The sequence below is a fragment of the Phyllosticta capitalensis genome (assembly GCF_038381095.1).
Source record: "Phyllosticta capitalensis strain CBS 128856 chromosome Unknown BKA78scaffold_4, whole genome shotgun sequence".
NCBI classification, from domain to species: domain Eukaryota; kingdom Fungi; phylum Ascomycota; class Dothideomycetes; order Botryosphaeriales; family Phyllostictaceae; genus Phyllosticta; species Phyllosticta capitalensis.
The window spans coordinates 1,292,189-1,311,377 of NW_027117442.1; the positions used below are offsets into that span (position 1 = coordinate 1,292,189).

Genomic DNA, 19,189 nt, shown 5'->3' on the forward strand with positions numbered 1-19,189 from the left:
CATGAGGGACCCTGGTCGCTTGACCTCCGCCTGGGCCGAGGTCAATGACGCGAGGTAAGCGATAACGATGCTAGCGCCAACCGTCGAATCAACGTCTTTCTAATTTGGTCTCAACGGTTACCAATACCTGGGATTGTGCAATCTGAACTATCTGAGTAAAATATGAATTTTTTGGGCTTCACCTGAGCTCCGCAAACCTCCTCCACTCAGGATCCTGTCTCAGTCGGTCAAGTCGAGTCTTCTCAACACCCACGTACACTTCCAACCCCCCATCCGGCAACCTGGGAAAAACTGCCTCCAAGCACTGCAGCATACCCGTAACTGGAAGTCTCATGCTCTGTACCTTTCCGAGCGCGGTTCCCCAATCCAAGTCATACCAAGGATAATCAACCCAAGTGGTAAAGATGCAGCCATGACCAGGGACGTTCAAGAACGTAGTCATGGCAAGGCGGTTGGCGTCTTCCAGCTGTTCAAACATTGCCGAAATCTCGTCGTAGGCGCTTGGCCTGTTGTCATGCTCAAGTTTGCGTCGGATCGCAATGGCCAAATCCGCAAGCGATGCCTCGGTGAGCAGCGTCCGTAGATCAAATGTAATGTGCGAGAGGGACCAAAAGTTTCCCAGCGTCTGCGGGTGAATGGGCAGATGGATCCTCCTCCGCATATCCAGAGTCTCGCCCAACATCGATTGCGGGTTGCCTTCGATGGTGTCCACGTCAAACTGCGCAGACATGACGGACCGCCATATCAGGGCGGCCATGGCATCTGCGGTGGAGATCCATTCGGTTCGCTCCGACTTGGGAGTGATCTTAGCATTTTCCGGCGAGGCCTCTGCCTTGAGCTTCTTTATCGACTCGGGGGAAAAGTAAAAGACTTCTCCAAGATGATTGTCTTCGGCAAGATTTGGCGGCAGTTCCGTAGGCGTAAAGAGCAGGTGTGTAAATTCTGGATGCTCCTCAAACACACCAGGATGCTTTCCTGTGCTCTTCAGCACCTTCTCCCTGTCGGTCCAATGGAGCTGGATGGGATCAGCGGTTGGGATTCCTTGGGCCCATCTGCACTCTTCGGCCCAAAGCTTTGCCCACTCGTAAATGGTGGTACAGTCTGCCCACGCGTGAAGGATAAGCCAGCTCACAATGACACCTCCGCGGATGAAATTGGGACGGACAAATGTCATGGGCATCCGCTCCCCAGGTGTGGGCCAAACACCATGAGGGCAGAGATCTTCTGCGCGAAAAGAAGCTGCGGGAAAGTGCTTGTGCTTCAGTTCCGAGAAGCTCGGAAAGTTGGCGTCGTTCCGCAGATCTTGACGGTAAAATCCTCAATCTCGTCGCCATATTCGCGAAGCTTCCACATTCCAGGTGGCTTCGAGGCAAAATCAGGAACGGCCTCGCAGCCGAGCATCGGAGAACGCTTCTTTGCCGCTTGATAGCCGCGACGGAAGATGTCCGCCACCGCGTTCATGTCATAGTCTTCCGGCAACTCAAAAGTGTAAAGGTATCGGACCCATCCTCTCGGGAAAATCGTCTCGGTAGGAAGATTTTGAGGCGCAAAATTCGGAGCAATGGAGCCCATTTTGAGTAAACAAAGGGTGTATGTTGAGGTGATGAGTACCATGAGCACCTGTCCATCTACTCCCTTATACTTGTAGCCACAAGACACAAGCCAGCGCAGAAGCCGCGTGGAAACTTGCCAAATCTGGTGAATCGCCAATGTCCATCACTGAAGCTCTGCACATCGTGAGTGGGTTCTGGGGCCAAAAGTGATAGCAATCCACTGTGCAATACCTTAACAGTGCCAGACAGCAGTACGCTTATCGTTAAGCACACGAATCAATATCCGTCCCTTGTCCATTGCGGATAGAAGCTCGGTTGGTGGAAATAGGAGAAATCATTATGCACTCCTGCAGGTGTTCAGAGTCGTCTTCAGTGGAGAACGCAGGCCATTGGTAGATATGCTTCCGGCCGAAGGAGGAAATTTGGTCGGGAGTGGGTCAGCTGGAGGGCTATCGCAGGTCCTCATCGCGTTTTCAAGTGTGCATGGGCGAACTTGTGCTGCTGGCGGTTCTAGCCGTGGAAAGGAACAGTCAATCTTGCCGAACATCCGGTCGATTTTCAGAGTTTCAAGAGGTCTGGGTCACGGAGGAGAGCTCCTTTGAGGCGTTGCATCTGCTCCTGGAGTGGGTCAAAGAAAGTTTCTTTGCAGCATGGTGTGGCGTGGTTGTTGTTCAGTTCCTTAGGTCCGTCTGTCGCTCGGCGCTCCCGACTTCCCCGGCCCGTGGTGTCTGTGCGTCCCGAGAGCGGCTCGCCCGTCTCTTGGCAAGTTTGCTCCATTTGCAGCGCTGGCCAGCATCCCAGCATGCCATCACAGCTTCCACGTTCACTGTTTGCGACTCAACATTAATCCCCAGTCTCCGCCTCTTCCCCACAATCATGGTCAGTTCGTCCGTCTCCCTGGATTTGACACTCGCTAACACATCTTAGGCACAAGTAATTGCCAACTCCGGTCACGATGACATGATTGTAAGCTATCTGATCGCTCCGGGACCCGCGGTGCCTCCCCCGTCGAAGCTCCGCTAATCTCCTACGCTTCAGCACGATGCTGTCCTTGACTACTACGGTCGCCGACTTGCGACATGCTCTTCGGACAAGACAATCAAGATATTCGAGGTCGAGGGCGAAACACACCGACTTACAGAGACACTGAAGGGGTAAGGGCACCTTATGGCATAGTGTCATTGCTGCACAGAATTGGGGTTAACTTGATCGCAGACATGAGGGCGCCGTCTGGTGCGTCTCATGGGTATGTTGCGCTCCCTGTACCATCCCCCGCATGAGCATTGTCTGACTACCAACCTGTCTATAGGCCCACCCCAAGTACGGCAACATTCTCGCATCCGCCTCCTACGACGGCAAGGTCTTCATATGGCGCGAACAAAACAACGTCTGGACACGGGTCCACGTCTCCGAGCTGCACTCGGCCTCAGTGAACCTCGTCTCCTGGGCTCCCCATGATGCGGGCTGCATCCTCGCCTGCGCCAGCTCCGACGGCAACGTGTCGGTCCTCGAGTTCCGCGACGGTGCTTGGGCACACCAGATCCTTCCTGCGCACAGTCTGGGCGTCAATGCCGTCTCCTGGGCCCCCAGCATCGCCCCAGGCGCCATTGCGTCGGCGCAGCCTTCGCCCGGTCCCCTGAGGAGGTTCGTCACCGGAGGCAGCGACTGCGCGGTCAGGATTTGGGAGTGGGATACGGAGACGCAGTCATACAGCAACACAAATACACTGAGCGGACACCAGGATTGGGTGCGCGATGTGGCGTGGAGCCCTACGGTGCTGAGCAAGGCGTACATCGCCAGCGCCAGCCAGGACAAGACGGTGAAGATCTGGACGAGCACGAACCCCAGTCTTGGTACGTGGACTCTTTTTCTCGGAATCAAATACTATGTTTGCTAACAACTCTGCAGGCGACTGGCAGCACACGACCCTCACCTTTGATGCCGTAGCATGGCGCGCCTCATGGAGCTTGAGCGGCAACGTCCTGGCCGTCAGTACTGGCGACAATAAGGTCAGCTTGTGGAAGGAGAAGCTTACGGGCGGATGGGAGTGCATCAAGACGATTGAGGAATGAGCTGGCCGCGGCCAGAGGAATCAAATGACACTTTCAAACATCAAAAGCAAGCATTCTGGTTTCCGTTGCCAAATTCCCCCTCTTGTTTCTCTACAGTCCTGGTACTAGGCCGGATATTGGAAGAGCGGCCTGGCCCGAACACTTGTGGAGGAGTCTACGGCAAAATGTTGGAGAGCCAGGCGAACAGCGTTTCCGCAAGTACCTCACAGAAGAGAAGATGGGGTAGGCGAATAGGTAGCCGCATCATACCCAATTTCAGTATGCTTTTCACGCCACACTGGAGTTATCAAAGACTTGCTCAATGTTCGAGATCACTACCTATGTAATTCTCATTTTATCGCCCGAGCCACCTGCTGCAGCTCGAGGCTTTCTATCTGCTACCTGTACGAATGAACCAAAATCGCCAGCTCAAGTGAATAAAAGCAAGAATGAGTAAATCGACCCGCCACCAGCGCTTGCCTCTGCCGAACCGAAGACCGTCGGACCTTGGTCTTCAATCCAATTTTGAGTTTTCGAATCACCTTGACGCCGATCCAAATGCTGCTTGTCCGTCCTGTTGCGCCAGTGCATCCAACGTCCATGGATACGCGCCAGTGTGCAAGCTCTTCTAAGTCGCCAAGTGGGTACCTACCGAGTCGCTCGCAGAAAAGCACGAAAGCAAGAACGCAAGACCGCACGAAAGCAAAAAACTTTTCGTCCGCCGCACGAAGGTATTGATCGGCAAGCGTCATGTTGTGCTCGCATGTCGTGGCGGCGAACGCTCGAACGCAGAAGGGAGAAGAAAAGCAGTAAAAGGAAGAAGACTTTTGTTCCGCAGTCGTCAGTGTGTCGATGCCGAAGGATGTCAATATGTCGAAATCTTTTTTTGTCAGTTTGTAAATTGTGTCCGGTTTTTTTGTGGTTTTGTGTTCTTGTCGCTCGTTTTTGTGGTGTTGTCGCTTGCATGCTCGTGGCCGTGTGCCGTCCGTCCGTGGGTGTGCTGAAGAAGATGGGACGCTCTCGCTCGACTGCTCCCTGTGTGGTGAATGAATGACTAAATGAAATGCTTTTGGGAGGATGGAGGACCGAAAGGCGCCTTGTTTGCAATGAGACGCCCGCATCGAAAGCAAAGGCAAACCATGATCCAGATTGGATTCCAAGGGACGAGTGCTCCTGGGGTATTCGCTGCAAATGCTCAAAGTCCAAATGGGAAGATGTATGGGGCGAATGCTGATACGTGCTGAAAAGGACGGCGGATCGGGCGTGCTGTGTTGGTTGAGTGCCTGCCGCTGAAAGAGACCACTTTTGGGGAAATGAAAGACTTTGTTCGATGGTTCGCGTCGAAAGTGAACCGAGGAGTGTCCAAGCAAGAAAATGGGCCGCGCCATTCGCCGTCATCCAAGGAGAGGTGAGCCAGGCGGTTGATATCCGAGAAAGAGACACGGGCAAAACGTCCAAACTCACTGTGCCTCTGCAGCCTTCTTGCGCAAGGCCTCCTCGTACTCCTCCATGCCGACAAGCGGGTCGGTTGATGCGTCAACATTCCAGAAGATGAAGGGGCCGGTGTATTTCTGCAAGACAATTGTCAGTGCGAGTCAGGGGTAGAAGTGAGGTGACCAGGATCTTTCCAACATACCTCGTGGTCTCTAATATCGTCATCAGGGCTCCACCACCTGCCCAAAATGATTTGTCCACCGGGCAGCACGATTCCCTCGTAGGCCCACAGAGCGTTGGCATCGAAGCCACCGTCATTGCTATCATCGCGGAAGTACTTGATCATGGAGATCTGCGCGCCAGAGAGTCAGCCAATTGTCACCAAAAAAAGCCACGAGAAGGTTGGACTGTCACTTACTCGTTGCCATCCTGGAATGCCGCGTTGCGCCGGCAGCTGGTTGATCCAGCCAGTAGCGAGAAAGTCTTCGTCGTCGTAGCCGTATGCCTGGAACTGGTAGCTTTTCAAGCCTTCATTGTCACACCTGGAATCTTCATCTTGTCCAGCAGTTGAACGGTGCTGCGCATGCGAGTGAGCAGGAGGAGGCAGCGTTTGTGACTTCAAGATTTGCTCAAACAACTCGGGCCACTCAAACTCCGGCAGGGAATCAAAGTCAATGACGAGGGATTGGATAGCACTCTCGCCATGGTCCACATTCTTGTCCATGAAAAGCGCACGGTTGGGGTTGCCAGAGCGGAGCTCAGCCATCTCGTCGCGGTCGAGGTAGGCGTACGTGCCCATCCATCGATTGCCGAGCTTTTTTGGAGTGTTCGTAAGCGGCGCCTTCCAGAATTGTGGCCTTTGAGCCAAGTCGAGGTCTTGCATAGGATCCCGAAGCGTCATATCGTCCCCTACCATGTGGTGCTTAAAGAAGTTGCCCAAATGGCTTCAACGGTGTTAGATGATGATCAGATGGGGTGTCAAGACTGTGGTGACTTACAGCAAGTATTCAAGGTCAAGCTCAATTGTGTTGTTCTTCCAAATTGTACTGTGGCCGTAGTCGGTGTAAGCAATCCTCTGTGACTCGATGAAGTTGTAGGGCCTCTTGTAGTCGTCGCAGTCCAGGACCATCGGAGCAAGCATCAACTGAACGGCTACGAAGTCTTGGTTGAGGCGGAAGTCGATCTTGCCGCTCTTGTCGTCTTTGCCAGTCATGAAAAGGACATCGAGGAGATTGGTCCGCTTGGCGAAACGCCAAATCGCTTCCAGGTTGTTGCACGTTGCCAAGTCGTTCTCGTCGGGGAAAGCGCCTCCTTCGTAGGACTCTGTGGATGAAGTTAGTATCGATTGGCATCAAGATTGTGGTTGTAATAGTGGACATGGGTTGAGTGCGGTCTCTTACCTCTGAACATGTCGATGATCAATGCAATGACTTCTTTCTCCTTCCTGGTGGTACCTTTTGAGAAGCTGATGCCGTCGCGCATCAAGATTTTCCGCTTCTGATAGGATCTGCGAAGCGACAAGGAGTTGCCGGGCTTATGAGCTTTGTCGCGGCTGAGGTCGTACGTCATGCGAAATCGACGGTGCCAGAACGAGTCCTGATCATCGACAGAGTCTCGAGCCTGGCGGCAACATGCGCGGAATGACACCAAGTCTTTGTCGTTGTCCAAGTAGTGAGCAATCTTCTGGTTGAGCTGCAGGTCGTCAGGTCAGTGTACGAATCACACCACGAAAGGGGCACCGAAGGTACTTCAACTGGCATGATTTGGAAAGCCTTTGGACGTGCTGTATTGATGCCGAGCGGGAGAGGCGGGATCGTCATGGTGAGCGACGCAAGCGACTGCTCAAAAGTCCAGTCAGTGCCGGTACATAGCGCGGCCATGCAACGCGCAAGGATAGACTTGAAGGGCCGGGTCATACCATAGAGGTGTTGATGAAGGAACGGGACTTCTGATGAATGATGGGGAGATGAATAATAGCTTGAGAGCGAAAAGACTGGAGGATGAAAAGATTTGGTGGTTGGGTGCTGGAGGATTTGCCTTTAAGATCAGTGGTGTTCGGCCAGTGTGGGCGGGCGCGCGGAGGTCCCTTCTCAACGCGGTTCGCTTTTGGGATAGTGTGAATTTGTTTGGTCAGTATGGGCGCGTGCGCGGTGGTGCCTTCTCGACGCGGTTCACTTCTGGGATCAGTGATATCGTTCGGCCAGTATGGGCGGGCGTGCGGCGGTGCCTTCTCAACGCGGTTCGCTTTGGGATCTATGATGTCGTTTGGCCAGTAAGAGCGGGCGCGCGGCGGTCCCTCCTCGATGTGGTTTGCTTTTGGGATCTGTGGTGTCGTTAGCTAGTGCAGGTGGGTGTGGCGGCGGTACCTTTTCAACCTGATTCACTCTTAAGAACTATGGCTCTATTCGCCCAATGTGTGCGGAGCGGCAGTCATCCCCTGATATGATTCACTTGTAATATCTGTAATGTCCTTTGGCCTAGGTGGTCAGGTACAGCAGTGGTCTCTTCCCGACGTGATTCGCGTTTGGAATCCTTTGAAATCTGTGCTACTATTCAGCCAGTATGGTAGCTGTGAAGTGAATCGCTTTTATCTTGTAATGACTCCTGGTCAGTCCAAAACAGGACGTGGTGATTCCACTTTGTCATCTGATGTTGCGTAGCTCAACTGAGGTCAGTACGGTCATAGCCCCTTTCGCATTGACTGAAGAAAATTCATATCAGGGGTAACACATGCGGTTGTTTAAGTTACCAAAGCAGCGAGGCAACTTGACGACGGTTTGAGGCAGCTTGACCAAACGCCTTGCATGGTAGCAGAGACGGTCTTCAAAGTATGCTAACACCAACGCAGGGCACAGGGGCTTGAATGCTCCTTGTGATGGCCATACTTCTACAAGCTCAAAGAATTCAGTGTTTTGGCGGCAAGGCATTTGAATGCTCCCTGTAAACGCTGTTGCCAACTTAGTGATTTGAATGTCCGCCATATTCAGGTGGTGGCGCGCAGGAGTCGTGAAGGGTATGCCAGCAGATCCAGCCTAAGGCCCATCGAAATGCTTTAGCGATTTAGTCAGAGTATGAACAGTCTTTGGTTCTCAATGCGGCAAGAGTTTCCTCATCAATACCACATCAGTAGCAGGCAGCAAAAGACAAGCAATAGAAGAGCCAACCCCCAGATCTTCGCGGTTAATGCCATTCGGAATTCGGAATCCAGAATCGTCTCTGCAGTAAAAGAGCTGACTGAAGGACTTGCAATCCGATGGAACTACAGGCTGGCTCTTGGATGAGAATCATCGTATCCGCTACAGCCCTTGACGATGTTGAAGCATGGACCGCTCTTCTGAAACATTGTTTGCAGGTCGCGGGCGATGTCTTCTGGCCGTTCCCAGGCAGCAAAATGACCGCCAGCATCGTGCACACTCTCATGTACCACAGGTCCTATAAGCATGTCAACATCGTGTCTTGATACAGTTTGGAGAGGGCTCACCAAGCGTGCGAGCCCACGAGCGAGGAACTACGCTCAGCTCTTTGGGAAAGTGTGCGACCCCGAGTTTCACCTTGGGAATCCATTCGCTGAGTTTGTCTCTGTGGCCAATTGGACGTCCGGGTTGTGGGTGGATTGCCTCGTAGTAGATCCTCACGCTTGCCGCCGGACCTGCAGTGGAAAACCAGTAGATACTGATCCATGTGCAGATCTCGTCGTCGGTCCAGGGATAGTCGTCGGTCCAATCATGTAACTTCTCGTAGATCCAGGCCAAACAAGCTACTGGCGAGTCGGCGAGAGCGTAGCCGATTGTTTGAGGTTTGGTCCGCTGCTCCACGTTGTAGCCAGTGCCCTCTTTGTTGAACCAGGCTGATCGCTCGAGTCCCTGCTTCTCTGCTTCCGAGTAGGATGTGACGCTATGTTTAGCAGCAAGGAGAGGCTGTTTTGCAAACTTGGGAGGGAAAGCTCTGATCATGTTGATGTGGCTGGCCATGCAAGACTCGGGATACAATAACCCCATGGCTCGGGTGATGCTGCGAGGGGCCCCAGTCAGAAGACGTATTTCTAAGGCACGAGGAGTCTTACAAAAAGCCCCAGTCTCCGCCTTGAGTTGCGTATCTCTCATATCCAAGTTGTTGCATCAGCTTGTGGCAAGTCTCGGCGTAATGCTCCATGGAGAACCCTGGCTCTTTTACTCCACTGGAGAAGCCGAAATTCGGCAGAGATGGTGCTACGACGTGGAATGAAGGAGAACACTCTTTCAGTACCCGGAGTAGTTTGGTGACTTCGATGAATGAGCCGGGCCCTTGGACACATCAGTCAGCTCACTTGACAAGCTACAACAGGTCAACGACAGCAGCGCAAAGTCGGAGGAAAGATTCATATCAAATGAGATGACAAAAGGTGTGACTCGACGATTTTACCAAGGCCTATATGTTCGCTTCAGGTAAAAGATGCGTGTCCTTGGACGACGCAAGGAAAGACGCGGGGTTTGGCACGTCAAAATGCAAGAGTCTGGTCACTTCCAGACGCGTTCAAAGAAATTTGCGCTCAAAAACATGCATTTGTAGAGAAAAAGAGACTTGAGGAAAAGGGTGGATACATCCATGAGCAAAGAGCAACGGAATGGCGTTTGACAAGTCGCTCCGTTGATGCACAAAATGAAGATCGATTGGTCGGAAGCCATCGACCACGATTTCGGTCTTGAAGTTTGGTAGCTCATTGAGCATTGCTTCAGACTTTCTCCAATCAAACCCCTCCTTCCAGTAGTTGGAAAGTCTCTTGACATCGGCGAGTGGAGATCCATAAGGCCATTGGTCCGAAGCCTCAAGCTCGTCAGGCAGAGTAGCGATGGCAAGTTTTGCGTGAAGGCGATTGACGGATTCTTCAGGGACGGCAATCGTGTAAGGGACTGGGCCGGTCATGACTGAATCAAAGTCGAGTAGCTGGGGTGCGTAGAGAGGAATGATGATGCGGGGAGAAGGAGTTGCAAGAACCTCGCTTTTTGCTACGGCAAGCAGCCTGCGCTTTGACCATCACCCGCAGCGCTACCTACCTTAGGTAACCTGGGCTAGGTGCAAAAACTTGTTTGTGTCCCTTTGATTGCAAACCACCATGAGGAGCATTCAGTTCACAGATTTGAAAATGTCAGAAGGAATGTCTTCTCCATAACTATTGTCTTTGCTGCCTGAGCTTGGGAAACATGCCTTGCACCGCAAGCTAGCCCCGCAAGTTGCCTGTTTGCCATTGGTTGGCAAAGACCCATCTCTCCACTGCGACACTCGTGCCCTTCACCCTTGCCGTTCCGACTTGTATCCAACTCGATCGACCTCCGTGAACAAACAACTCCACCCGTAAACACCAAAATCCAGCCCAATGCGAGGTAACCAAGCAACGTACTCCCAGAAACCGCTTACACGTGTCATAGCACCTCTCTCGCTCGCACTGTCTTTGCTGCGCTTCTCGGTCGCCAATCTGGGTCGGATCCAAGTTTCGCCAAAAAACCAATTTGGCGCGTGAGAAAGAGCAAGGTCCGATAAAGAAAATCCAAGCCAGGACCATACTCCGCTGTCATGCAATGCTGATATCAAACACCTGGGTATCGTTTCGCAAGCCAAAAGGACATGTCCAAATTCAATGTCCGAAAAGAATCCTCAGCAGGCGGGGCAATCGAAGCGAACCAACTTGGTGACGTCGGCCTCTGTCATTTTTCGCATCGCCTTGGTGGTCGCAACGTCCAAAGAAATGCACAGCACTTCGTTGAGCCGGCATTGGAGTGCCAAAGCGATAGCTCTGTTGAAGTAGCTGATCAAGGACCGGCGCGGCGGGGTTCCGTTGGCATCTGGGACTTGGAGCGACTCCAGTGCTTGCCATCCTGACCGGAGCTTCCTAAACAACGCGTTGCGATCAGCGGCCATCGTCTATTGAAGTTGTGGCACCATTGCACCATAAGATTCAACTCACTCTTCAACGTACCTGTTGTGGTCGAGTATGTCCCTACCAGAGTCAGCAAAGTTGTTTATTGGGTGGTACTCGTCCTGGGCACAACGTACGCAAGAAAGTCTGGTCCGCACTGCAGACACAAGTCCTCGAACATCAAGAACAATTCTCTGCGATCGCGTTCGTCTGCAGGTTGATTGGAGCGGTGGATGATTCCCACGCCAGCGTTCTGTGCTGCCTTGCAACCGTAATGGAGGACCAAGAACACCGAAACCAGCGCGTGGACCGGCATGCTGAAGAGAAAGTCCACTTTGGCCTCATAAGCGCCTGCGCACCTTGTCAGTACAAGGAGTCATCCATCGCCCACCGGAAAATCCGACTCACCGCTGGCCTGGAGACGGTGGAGAAGCAGAATACCACATTCGAAAGTGTGGCGCCATTTTTCCAGCCAACACTCGGGCGAATTGGACTTGATCGCTTTGGCGAGCTCTGACACAGCCTTGGATCTGTTGTGGACGGCAGCAAGCGTGCTGTACGAAATGCCTGCAAGCGAATCGCTGGCTGTGTGACAATGTCAGAACTCTGATTGTTTCATGCGGGGAAGATGAGGGCAGGCTTACACAAGAGTTTACCTTGAGGGATGAGGTCCGGCGAGCGCAGAATGCTGACACGCAACTGGCCAGTTGCAAAGGCCTTGCACAAGCTGTGCTCGTAGTCTTGCATGATGCGGTGCATCCGTCTATCGACCAGCAGGAGGTTGCGCAGTGTCTCTGGGTCGTAGTCCAATCGACTAATCACCTCGAGGACTATCTCGGGTGGTGTGGAGTGCCAGCCTATGGCCGACTGCGCCAAGCTGCTTGGTGTTGATGGTGGCATTATGTATGCAGGAGCAATAATGAGGAGGGGGAGGATGTGTGGTTTGAAAGAGTGCAGGAAACCGTGAGGATTATGGCTGCGAGAGGAATCAACCACCTTGATGGAAGCGAAGAAGAGGGCATTAGCAAAGCAGAAGCAAGAGAGCAAAAGATGGGTCATGGCAGGACATCACGGTACCAACAATTGCAGCAGGTGCGATAGGGCCAAAGACAGCACCGCCACACAAAGCCACAGACGCGGTCGGCAGTCGCGTCAGGGGGCATCACCAAATCACGTGCCGTGCCAAGGACAGCCAGTGCTTGTGCGACAAGTTGTTGGTGTTCGGTACATGCGACCAAGTCGCTGGTCATCCATCGCGGGAACCGTATTTACGACTTCGGGACCCGTCGGTATCAGATTACCAATTCGCTGGCAGGCCGAACCGAATCACTGCCAACAGCAACCCTCCGTCCAGGTCGACCCGGTCAGACAGCCATCTGCCACGGCTGCTTGGCCAGTTGCACGGAAGCTTACCACGTGCTTACTTGCAGGGCTACCCATGGACGAGGGTGTGCCGACGGACGACGGGTCGACACGAGCGCGACGGTTTTCAGAGGACTCCGGCGGCTTGTTGCTGTATAATCATGGCAAGAGAGTTTCGCGAACGATCGACCGACCAACACCAAGCACAAAGAGCAAAAGAGGGCATGTGTGATGTGGTTGGCGTCAGCGATCTCGGCAGGGACCGATGGCGACGATCGGGCTAGTGCTCGTGGCCACTCACATCGCCGCAAGGCTGACAATCCACACAAACGTCATAGACAGCTTTGTGTCACTTCTCGTCCGCTCCAGGAAAAGCTTGCTCAACTGGGGTCGGATTACTGCATCCCCCCGAGCTCCGTTCCAGATGGCGCTGACTAGGTAAACATGTATGATGCTGTGTTCCGCTGTCTTCCATCTGCCAGCCGTCGACGCCAAGAAAGCGACCCCCCAGTGCTTTATCAACAAGACCTCTTCCTGCCCCAATTCGACTTCAATCAATCTCCAGCCTTCCCGACTACACCATGACAACCTACCTGCGGGACTCCGCCTACGGGCAGCTCGTGCGCCTCATTCTTGGTACCAGATATTTTCAGTACCCCGAGGAAAAAGACCCCTCAATTTGGAAAGAATTCGTCGACAAAGAAAAATCAGCCAACATTGCCCGCTTTGGCAATCTCACGGGCCCTCCAGTCGAGTCTACCCACACCCTGGGAAGCTTCAGGACTGCAAGCGAAGAAAAAGACAAAGAAACCGACGGCGCTTCGTTGCACAGTGCGTGGAGCAACCATGCAGAAGGTGTCAACGCCGCTAGTGGTGCCCCTGTCGACCCCGAGAGAGGTCAAGACCTCCACATCGTAGGGTGGTGGGGACCAGATGACCCCGAGAACCCTCAAAATTGGAGCCAGGGGAAAAAGTTCTTCGTCACCTTCGAGATTTGTCTTCTTACCTTCAGTATCTACATTGGATCTGCCATTTTCAGCGCCGGTGTCCAGGATGTTATGCAAAAATTTGGTGTTTCTGAAGTTGCAGCTGTCCTTGGCCTCTGTCTTTTCGTGGCAGGCTACGGAATTGGACCAGTAAGTGTCCTTCTTTCCCCAATTGGATAGTAGACTTGCTGACATTTCAAAGATGCTCTGGGCGCCCATGTCCGAGATGCCCTTCATCGGCCGTGGCCCGATATACATACTAACTCTGTTCGTCTTCGTCTGTCTTCAAGTCCCGACCGCGCTGGCCACCAACCTCGGCATGCTTCTCGCATTTCGATTCTTGACTGGTTTCTTTGGATCTCCAGTTCTGGCAACCGGCGGCGCATCTATTGCGGATCTCTATGCGCCTAGAAAGCGTGCGTATGGAATTACTATCTGGGGTATCGCCGCTGTCTGTGGGCCGACGATGGGTCCATTGGTTGGAGGCTTTGCTGCTCAGGCAAAAGGCTGGACTTGGACCATCTGGGAGCTCATGTGGCTGTCGGGTTTCTGCCTCGTCTTCATCTTCTTCCTTCTTCCCGAGACGAGCAGCGCCAACATCCTCTACCGGCGAACACGTCGCCTTCGCAAGCTCACTGGCAACGACAAGTTGAAGTGTGAGCCCGAGTTGGCCTCTGAACACATGAAGCCATCAGATGTATGTACATTTTTAACTTAACACAGGAGTCACGAACGCAGGCTGACAACTTTTACAGATTGTCATGATGGTCCTTGTACGGCCCATCACTCTCAACTTCACAGAGCCGATGGTCTTTCTGCTCAACTTGTACATCGCCTTGATCTATGGCCTCCTGTATATCTGGTTCGAGTCATTCCCTATCGTCTTTGTCGAGATGCACGGTTTCAATCTTGGACAGCTCGGACTAGCTTTCTTGGGCATTTTCATCGGCGTCCTCCTCGTTGTGCCGTAAGAAGACTCCTCCTCTGAAATCGAAAATTGTGTATGGCAGCTGACTTGATTCATGTTCAGGCCCTTTTTCTACTATCTGTACACGGTGCAGGAGAAGCACTTCAACGAGAATGGAGAGATCCAACCGGAGAAGCGTCTACCTGCCGCTTGCGTCGGCGCTTTTTTCATTCCCGTCTGCCTCTTCTGGTTCGGATGGAGTGCGCGTCCAGACATTCACTGGATCATGCCAATTATTGGATCCTCCTTCTTCAGCATGGGAGCCATGCTCCTCTTCAACTCGGTGCTCAACTACCTCAGCGACGCCTATCCGGATTATGTCGCTAGCGTTCTTGCTGGCAATGACATCATGCGTTCAAGTTTCGGTGCTGGGTTCCCGCTCTTCGCTAGGGCCATGTACATTAACGTAAGTTGCGACCCTTGCTCCCAACCCCCTGGTTCGATCGGATCAGCAATGCAACTTCATATCGGGCCAGTCACTGACGGACTTAACAGCTCGGTACCGCCTGGGCGAGTAGTACCCTTGGCTTCCTCGCAATCGCCTTCATCCCTATCCCATTCGTGCTCTACTACGTAGGCGAGCGTCTGCGAAAGATGAGCCGGCACGCGCGGAAGGATTTCTAATCGAATTTCCGCTGTTCCTTTAATTCTTACGATGTCATGACGTCATCTCCACCACACCAATCCACTTTGTGCATCACCACTGCATTGGGATATTCGAATGAAGTTTTAATGTCATTACGAAGATAATTGTCTAGTCCCTGTAATTCGATACGACATGGCGGTCGATTGAGGGGGGAGAGATTGTCACATGAAGAGCCAGAAGGGGTACCACTTCAAAGCACTGCATGATGTTTCATACCCCATTGAGTCCAGCGTTTTGTTTTCTCCTCTTACTCCATAGATGGGCGTTCGATCTGTCAGTCTAGAGCGGTCAGGTGGCAACCTCGGAATCCTTCTGCGAGGCTGCCTCTGAACCACGCAATTCGAAAATTTTTGATTGATATGACACTTGTCGGTCAGCGTGGCTGCCTCCATCGGATGCTTCCAATTCGATCTTGTCTCGGAACCAATGCACGCCAACGAGGGGCCAAGGGGCCTATCTATCTATCTACCTGCATACAACGTCCGCACGCGCATATGCGCTGTGCCAAGTCTCCGACCGCCAGACACAGTCATCTGTACATCTGAATGCATGCACCCTCCAGTCGTGTTTCAAAGGTCAGAATCAAGTAACCTGCCGAATCACTGATCGTCCGAGGCCTGGTAGCAAAAGTTGTGGCACACATAGGAGCTTGACTATGAGAAAGCAATAAACTAGAAGCGGCCGTAGAGTAGTAGAAAGTTCCTATGTTAAAAGGTATGCATACAGGGAGCATTCAAGCGCCTTACGCACTTGATTTCAGAATTTACCAAGTCCTTTGTGCTGAGTTACAGGGAGCAGTCGTAGTCACGTGTGCCACGACTTTTGCTACCAGGCCTCGGTCTATTAACAACGATGCAAATGCAGATTACGGCCGTGGGTGACACCAGCCGGCCGCTCGCGTACCGTTGCACTGAAGAGGTACGAAGAGCGAACGAGCATATATTGGGTGCGACCTTGGGGCCACAATGAACGACAAAAGAAATTGTGATTCCAAAAATCCCTGTCACCAAGTCAGAACACGTAGAGACGTGGAGTGTTCAAGCGCTTAAGACTTTGAACATAGAGAGAATTTTCTCTCTTAATAGGTACTTACAAGGAGCATTCAAGCGCTTACGTCTGAGTGTGCAACGACTTGAAGCTGAGCCTCGAGTTGTATCTTTCGTCACCCACTGAGAAGTAGATGTACTGAATATAGTGATGTATCGATTTCCGCAGAAGCATGCATTCTGAGAGGCGGATTGATCCTTCTCAGCCGCAAAGCTGATGGGCTGGCTCTCAGCCTACTACTCACCAAGCGCACCAGGACCAAGTAGCCCATGCGAACAAAAATTACTTCACTTCTACCACCACAGCTGCCATTTCGCTTTCGCTTTCAGCTCTTCATGTTTACGTACTGTCTAAACAAAACCAAAGAAGAAAACAAGATCAACCAATCACATCCTCAGCCACCGACCATCCACCAAGGACTACCCCCGACGCGACCGAATCCAAAGCAGCTCCCCCAGAAAGCTTGATCCAACACCACAAGGGTGCTCTCTGAGTCAATATCAGCACGCCCATTACTCAACTCCGTTGTTAACCGTCCTAAGTCCGTCTTGGAGCTTCGTCCTTCGCTCTTCGCTCTTGCGACTTCTCCGAGTACTCTTGGCCCCATTTCTGATCTCTCTCCGCATTGTTGGACGCGGCGCACCCGCCCGGGCCCTTCCGCCTCGTCCGCTCGCTCGCCCCGGCCCGTGGTTCGTGACTTTCTGCTTAGACACAGAGAAATTGAAAGTTTCATCGAATGCATGGCGAGGTACTTGCGTCGATGTACCAGGCTTTCCTAATTCGCAAAGAGACCGAGCTCGCAGTTCCTTGTGTGTCGACAAGCGCGAACTAGTCTCACATCAAGAGTCCGCTCTGCGTAGGGGTTCGTTGCGGGATCGTTGGGACTTGAGCTCACCAGTTAGGAGAATGCGTTTCTCGCTCGTATAATGCAGGAAATTTGAATGCGACGATGCGAAGGATGTAGCTTAAAACGTAGCTTTGAAGCTCTCGACCAGCCAATCGTGCCAGATGGTTCTGGAATTGAATTTTCATTTTGCCCTCTGGCTTCTTAGAGTGGCCGCGTGTGTGCCATCAGATGTTGACCACTAAGGACACCTCAGGACCCCGTGCTAGCTCAACTGCTTCGGTCCCACAAGGCCTGTACCCGCATCCACGTGGCTCTGTATGAGCTCAGAGGGACTGACCATGTCGTGCGCGGGCGGGACCGGGTGTCAGACCCAGAGAGTGGGGACTCGCGAGTTGGGATGGGCAGTTTGGTAACGTTGAGGTTGATGAGGTGAGCGAGTTGTGGAGGCCGGGCGCAGCCCAGTGGACCAGCCCCCCCAATCTGACAGAAGATGGGATTCCGTGCTACGCGCCATTCATCACACACCTGAGTGTGTCTTCTTCTCGCGAGGCAGGGCGGTCGCCACTCAGCGTATTGTGTTTGGCGAGCTTGACGGGAAGGGCGAGAACAATTGAAACACTGGTGGGAGGGTGATTTGATTGGTCGTGTTGGGTGGCTTGGAGTTGAAGATTAACTTGAGATCAGAAATTCTGAGACGCGGGGCCGTTTGAATAGACCGTGCTGAGGAGACAGAACGGCATCAACGCGTGACAAGACATTGGATTTGAGACAGAGGAGGCCAAATGCTGGTTGTGAGGGCGCTCAGACTTACAAGTATTGGGAAAACAGGAGATGATGGAATCTGGACTCTTCAAGTCCAACATAGTCAATCTGCTGCAGTTCACCTCTCCCCTCTGTCCCCATACCACTCACCCCCAAACTCCAGACTCGCTCTTTCGAATTTTTCAATGCTGAGACGCTCCCATCGCCACCTGATCCACCTCCACTCCCAGACCTCCACCTCGACCACCGCATTGAAGCTCTCTGCACACCAATTCTTCTTGTGCCCTTCGGAGAACGGGGCGCTGAGTCCAAAAAAGTCATCCTTCTCCCCCTGAGCACGGACTTTGATTTTGCGGCGCCACCCGCGCACCTCGATGCGCACGCTTCGGGATGACCAGTCGATATGTGTCTTCATGAGAGGGGAAAGGTTGAGAAATCGCATCGCAAATGGCGGCGCGAAGGTAAGAGATTGTTCGAGATCAGGTGAGCGGTGGGAGAGGAGGAACGCAGTCGTGCCAAGTATGTGTCCACCAGCAAGGCAGAAGGCACGGATAGGAATCGGCTTTGGGGCGCATGGAGAAGGAGATTGAGAGGTGCTGAATGACCACGGAGATGATGACGACGACGACGGGATTAAGGGGTCGCTCGAAGACGGACTGTACGAGTCTGTAGCTGTGGTCTCTGTCGAGGTACTTGACAAGGGAGACGGCGTGACGGCTGAAGGAAGGGGGCCGTGGATTGGCTCGCTTGCCTGGATCCATATGTGCGCGGAAGGAAAGCTCGAGGCCCAATTCTTTTCCTGGTGTACAAGAGCACTGCCCCCTCGGTCAACGGGAGTCAAAGTGTAACTGGTCTCTGGGATATCCAAGCGAAAGTTGGAAAGTGATCCAAGTGTGTGGACGTGCCAGTGTAGTGGGAGCGGTAGATTGACCAGCGGACCCTCTGGCGTTGAATCTGCTGACCCTGCATTCCATGGGATTCTTGTGTTCCCATAAACGGTTGCTTCGAAGGAAAAGTGTTCGCATGAGAGGGAATATTTAGTGGTGGAGTCGACTGCACAGGAGACAGTGCCTATCCTTGGGATGCGAAGCTCGAATGCTCCTTGGGCCCCTTGAGCCAGGCGCTCAATATCATCGACCCAAATTTCGCGCTGGTACACACAGGTCCTGTCTCTAGGTACATATGTGAACGACACCATGTGAGGCCTTGAAGGCGCCTTTGGTACGCTGCAAATTATGAGCGCAAGGTAAGAGCCGGATGGCAATGTGAACTTTGAATAGTAGCCCTCGAAAGCCGACCTTGGATGAGGCGCGAACTGTTGCATGATGACTCCATATGATGACAAAGACGCGGCGATGGGGACTTGAGGCTTGTGGAACAGCGCAACACGTTTTAAATGCGTGTGTGGAACATTTTAGCTTATGAAAGATCTAGCGGTCGAGGCGGTCTGATCGACGTTTCACAAGTGTGCTTGGGGATGACGTCTCCTGCAGTAAGCAAGTGCCGAACGCGATTCGGCCAGAGCCAAGACTGACGGCAGACGTGATGGTGAACCAAACATGAGAATTTATCTGCACATGGACGACATTGCTTTGATGGACAAATATGAATGGAAATGACATTGGCGGCTGCCACTTGCTA

General features: G+C 52.8%; 8 protein-coding genes across 8 annotated transcripts; 3 read left to right on the forward strand and 5 right to left on the reverse strand.

Moving 5' to 3' along the window:
- Positions 1 to 28: 28 nt before the first annotated feature.
- Positions 29 to 1,572, reverse strand: BKA78DRAFT_342820 (trichothecene 3-o-acetyltransferase; the record flags this gene model as incomplete). Its single annotated transcript, XM_066890403.1, has 2 exons — positions 29 to 1,258; positions 1,309 to 1,572. 2 exons carry the CDS (start codon positions 1,570 to 1,572, stop codon positions 179 to 181), a joined length of 1,344 nt encoding a protein of 447 aa, XP_066745396.1. The 3' UTR covers positions 29 to 178.
- Positions 1,573 to 2,360: 788 nt separating this feature from the next.
- BKA78DRAFT_311486 (putative transport protein SEC13) lies at positions 2,361 to 3,483 on the forward strand. Its single transcript, XM_066888219.1, has 5 exons — positions 2,361 to 2,432; positions 2,481 to 2,519; positions 2,592 to 2,707; positions 2,769 to 2,799; positions 2,863 to 3,483. Exons 1-5 carry the CDS (start codon positions 2,430 to 2,432, stop codon positions 3,448 to 3,450), a joined length of 777 nt encoding a protein of 258 aa, XP_066745397.1. The 5' UTR covers positions 2,361 to 2,429; the 3' UTR covers positions 3,451 to 3,483.
- A 1,215-nt stretch (positions 3,484 to 4,698) lies between these two features.
- On the reverse strand, positions 4,699 to 6,881 carry BKA78DRAFT_342821 (uncharacterized protein). The gene is made up of 6 exons (XM_066890404.1): positions 6,787 to 6,881; positions 6,439 to 6,730; positions 6,037 to 6,361; positions 5,457 to 5,982; positions 5,241 to 5,390; positions 4,699 to 5,175 (listed from the first exon to the last, which is right to left on the reverse strand). The coding sequence occupies exons 1-6, from the start codon at positions 6,856 to 6,858 to the stop codon at positions 5,065 to 5,067; spliced, it is 1,476 nt and encodes a 491-aa protein (XP_066745398.1). The 5' UTR covers positions 6,859 to 6,881; the 3' UTR covers positions 4,699 to 5,064.
- Positions 6,882 to 8,158: 1,277 nt separating this feature from the next.
- On the reverse strand, positions 8,159 to 9,979 carry BKA78DRAFT_116819 (Alpha/Beta hydrolase protein). The gene is made up of 4 exons (XM_066882357.1): positions 9,619 to 9,979; positions 9,102 to 9,321; positions 8,520 to 9,049; positions 8,159 to 8,470 (listed from the first exon to the last, which is right to left on the reverse strand). Exons 1-4 carry the CDS (start codon positions 9,938 to 9,940, stop codon positions 8,298 to 8,300), a joined length of 1,245 nt encoding a protein of 414 aa, XP_066745399.1. The 5' UTR covers positions 9,941 to 9,979; the 3' UTR covers positions 8,159 to 8,297.
- A 690-nt stretch (positions 9,980 to 10,669) lies between these two features.
- BKA78DRAFT_351918 (uncharacterized protein) lies at positions 10,670 to 11,831 on the reverse strand (the record flags this gene model as incomplete). The annotated part of the gene is made up of 5 exons (XM_066891265.1): positions 10,670 to 10,904; positions 10,992 to 11,012; positions 11,069 to 11,282; positions 11,340 to 11,516; positions 11,576 to 11,831. The coding sequence occupies 5 exons, from the start codon at positions 11,829 to 11,831 to the stop codon at positions 10,670 to 10,672; spliced, it is 903 nt and encodes a 300-aa protein (XP_066745400.1).
- Positions 11,523 to 12,657, forward strand: BKA78DRAFT_116848 (uncharacterized protein). Its single transcript, XM_066882358.1, has one exon. The coding sequence runs from the start codon at positions 11,932 to 11,934 to the stop codon at positions 12,523 to 12,525; it is 594 nt and encodes a 197-aa protein (XP_066745401.1). The 5' UTR covers positions 11,523 to 11,931; the 3' UTR covers positions 12,526 to 12,657.
- Positions 12,658 to 12,874: 217 nt separating this feature from the next.
- BKA78DRAFT_249511 (major facilitator superfamily domain-containing protein) lies at positions 12,875 to 14,870 on the forward strand (the record flags this gene model as incomplete). Its single annotated transcript, XM_066884481.1, has 5 exons — positions 12,875 to 13,429; positions 13,482 to 13,976; positions 14,035 to 14,246; positions 14,310 to 14,652; positions 14,742 to 14,870. 5 exons carry the CDS (start codon positions 12,875 to 12,877, stop codon positions 14,868 to 14,870), a joined length of 1,734 nt encoding a protein of 577 aa, XP_066745402.1.
- Positions 14,871 to 17,666: 2,796 nt separating this feature from the next.
- BKA78DRAFT_249574 (uncharacterized protein) lies at positions 17,667 to 18,872 on the reverse strand (the record flags this gene model as incomplete). The annotated part of the gene is made up of 2 exons (XM_066884488.1): positions 17,667 to 18,110; positions 18,264 to 18,872. 2 exons carry the CDS (start codon positions 18,870 to 18,872, stop codon positions 17,667 to 17,669), a joined length of 1,053 nt encoding a protein of 350 aa, XP_066745403.1.
- Between the last annotated feature and the right edge of the window lie 317 nt (positions 18,873 to 19,189).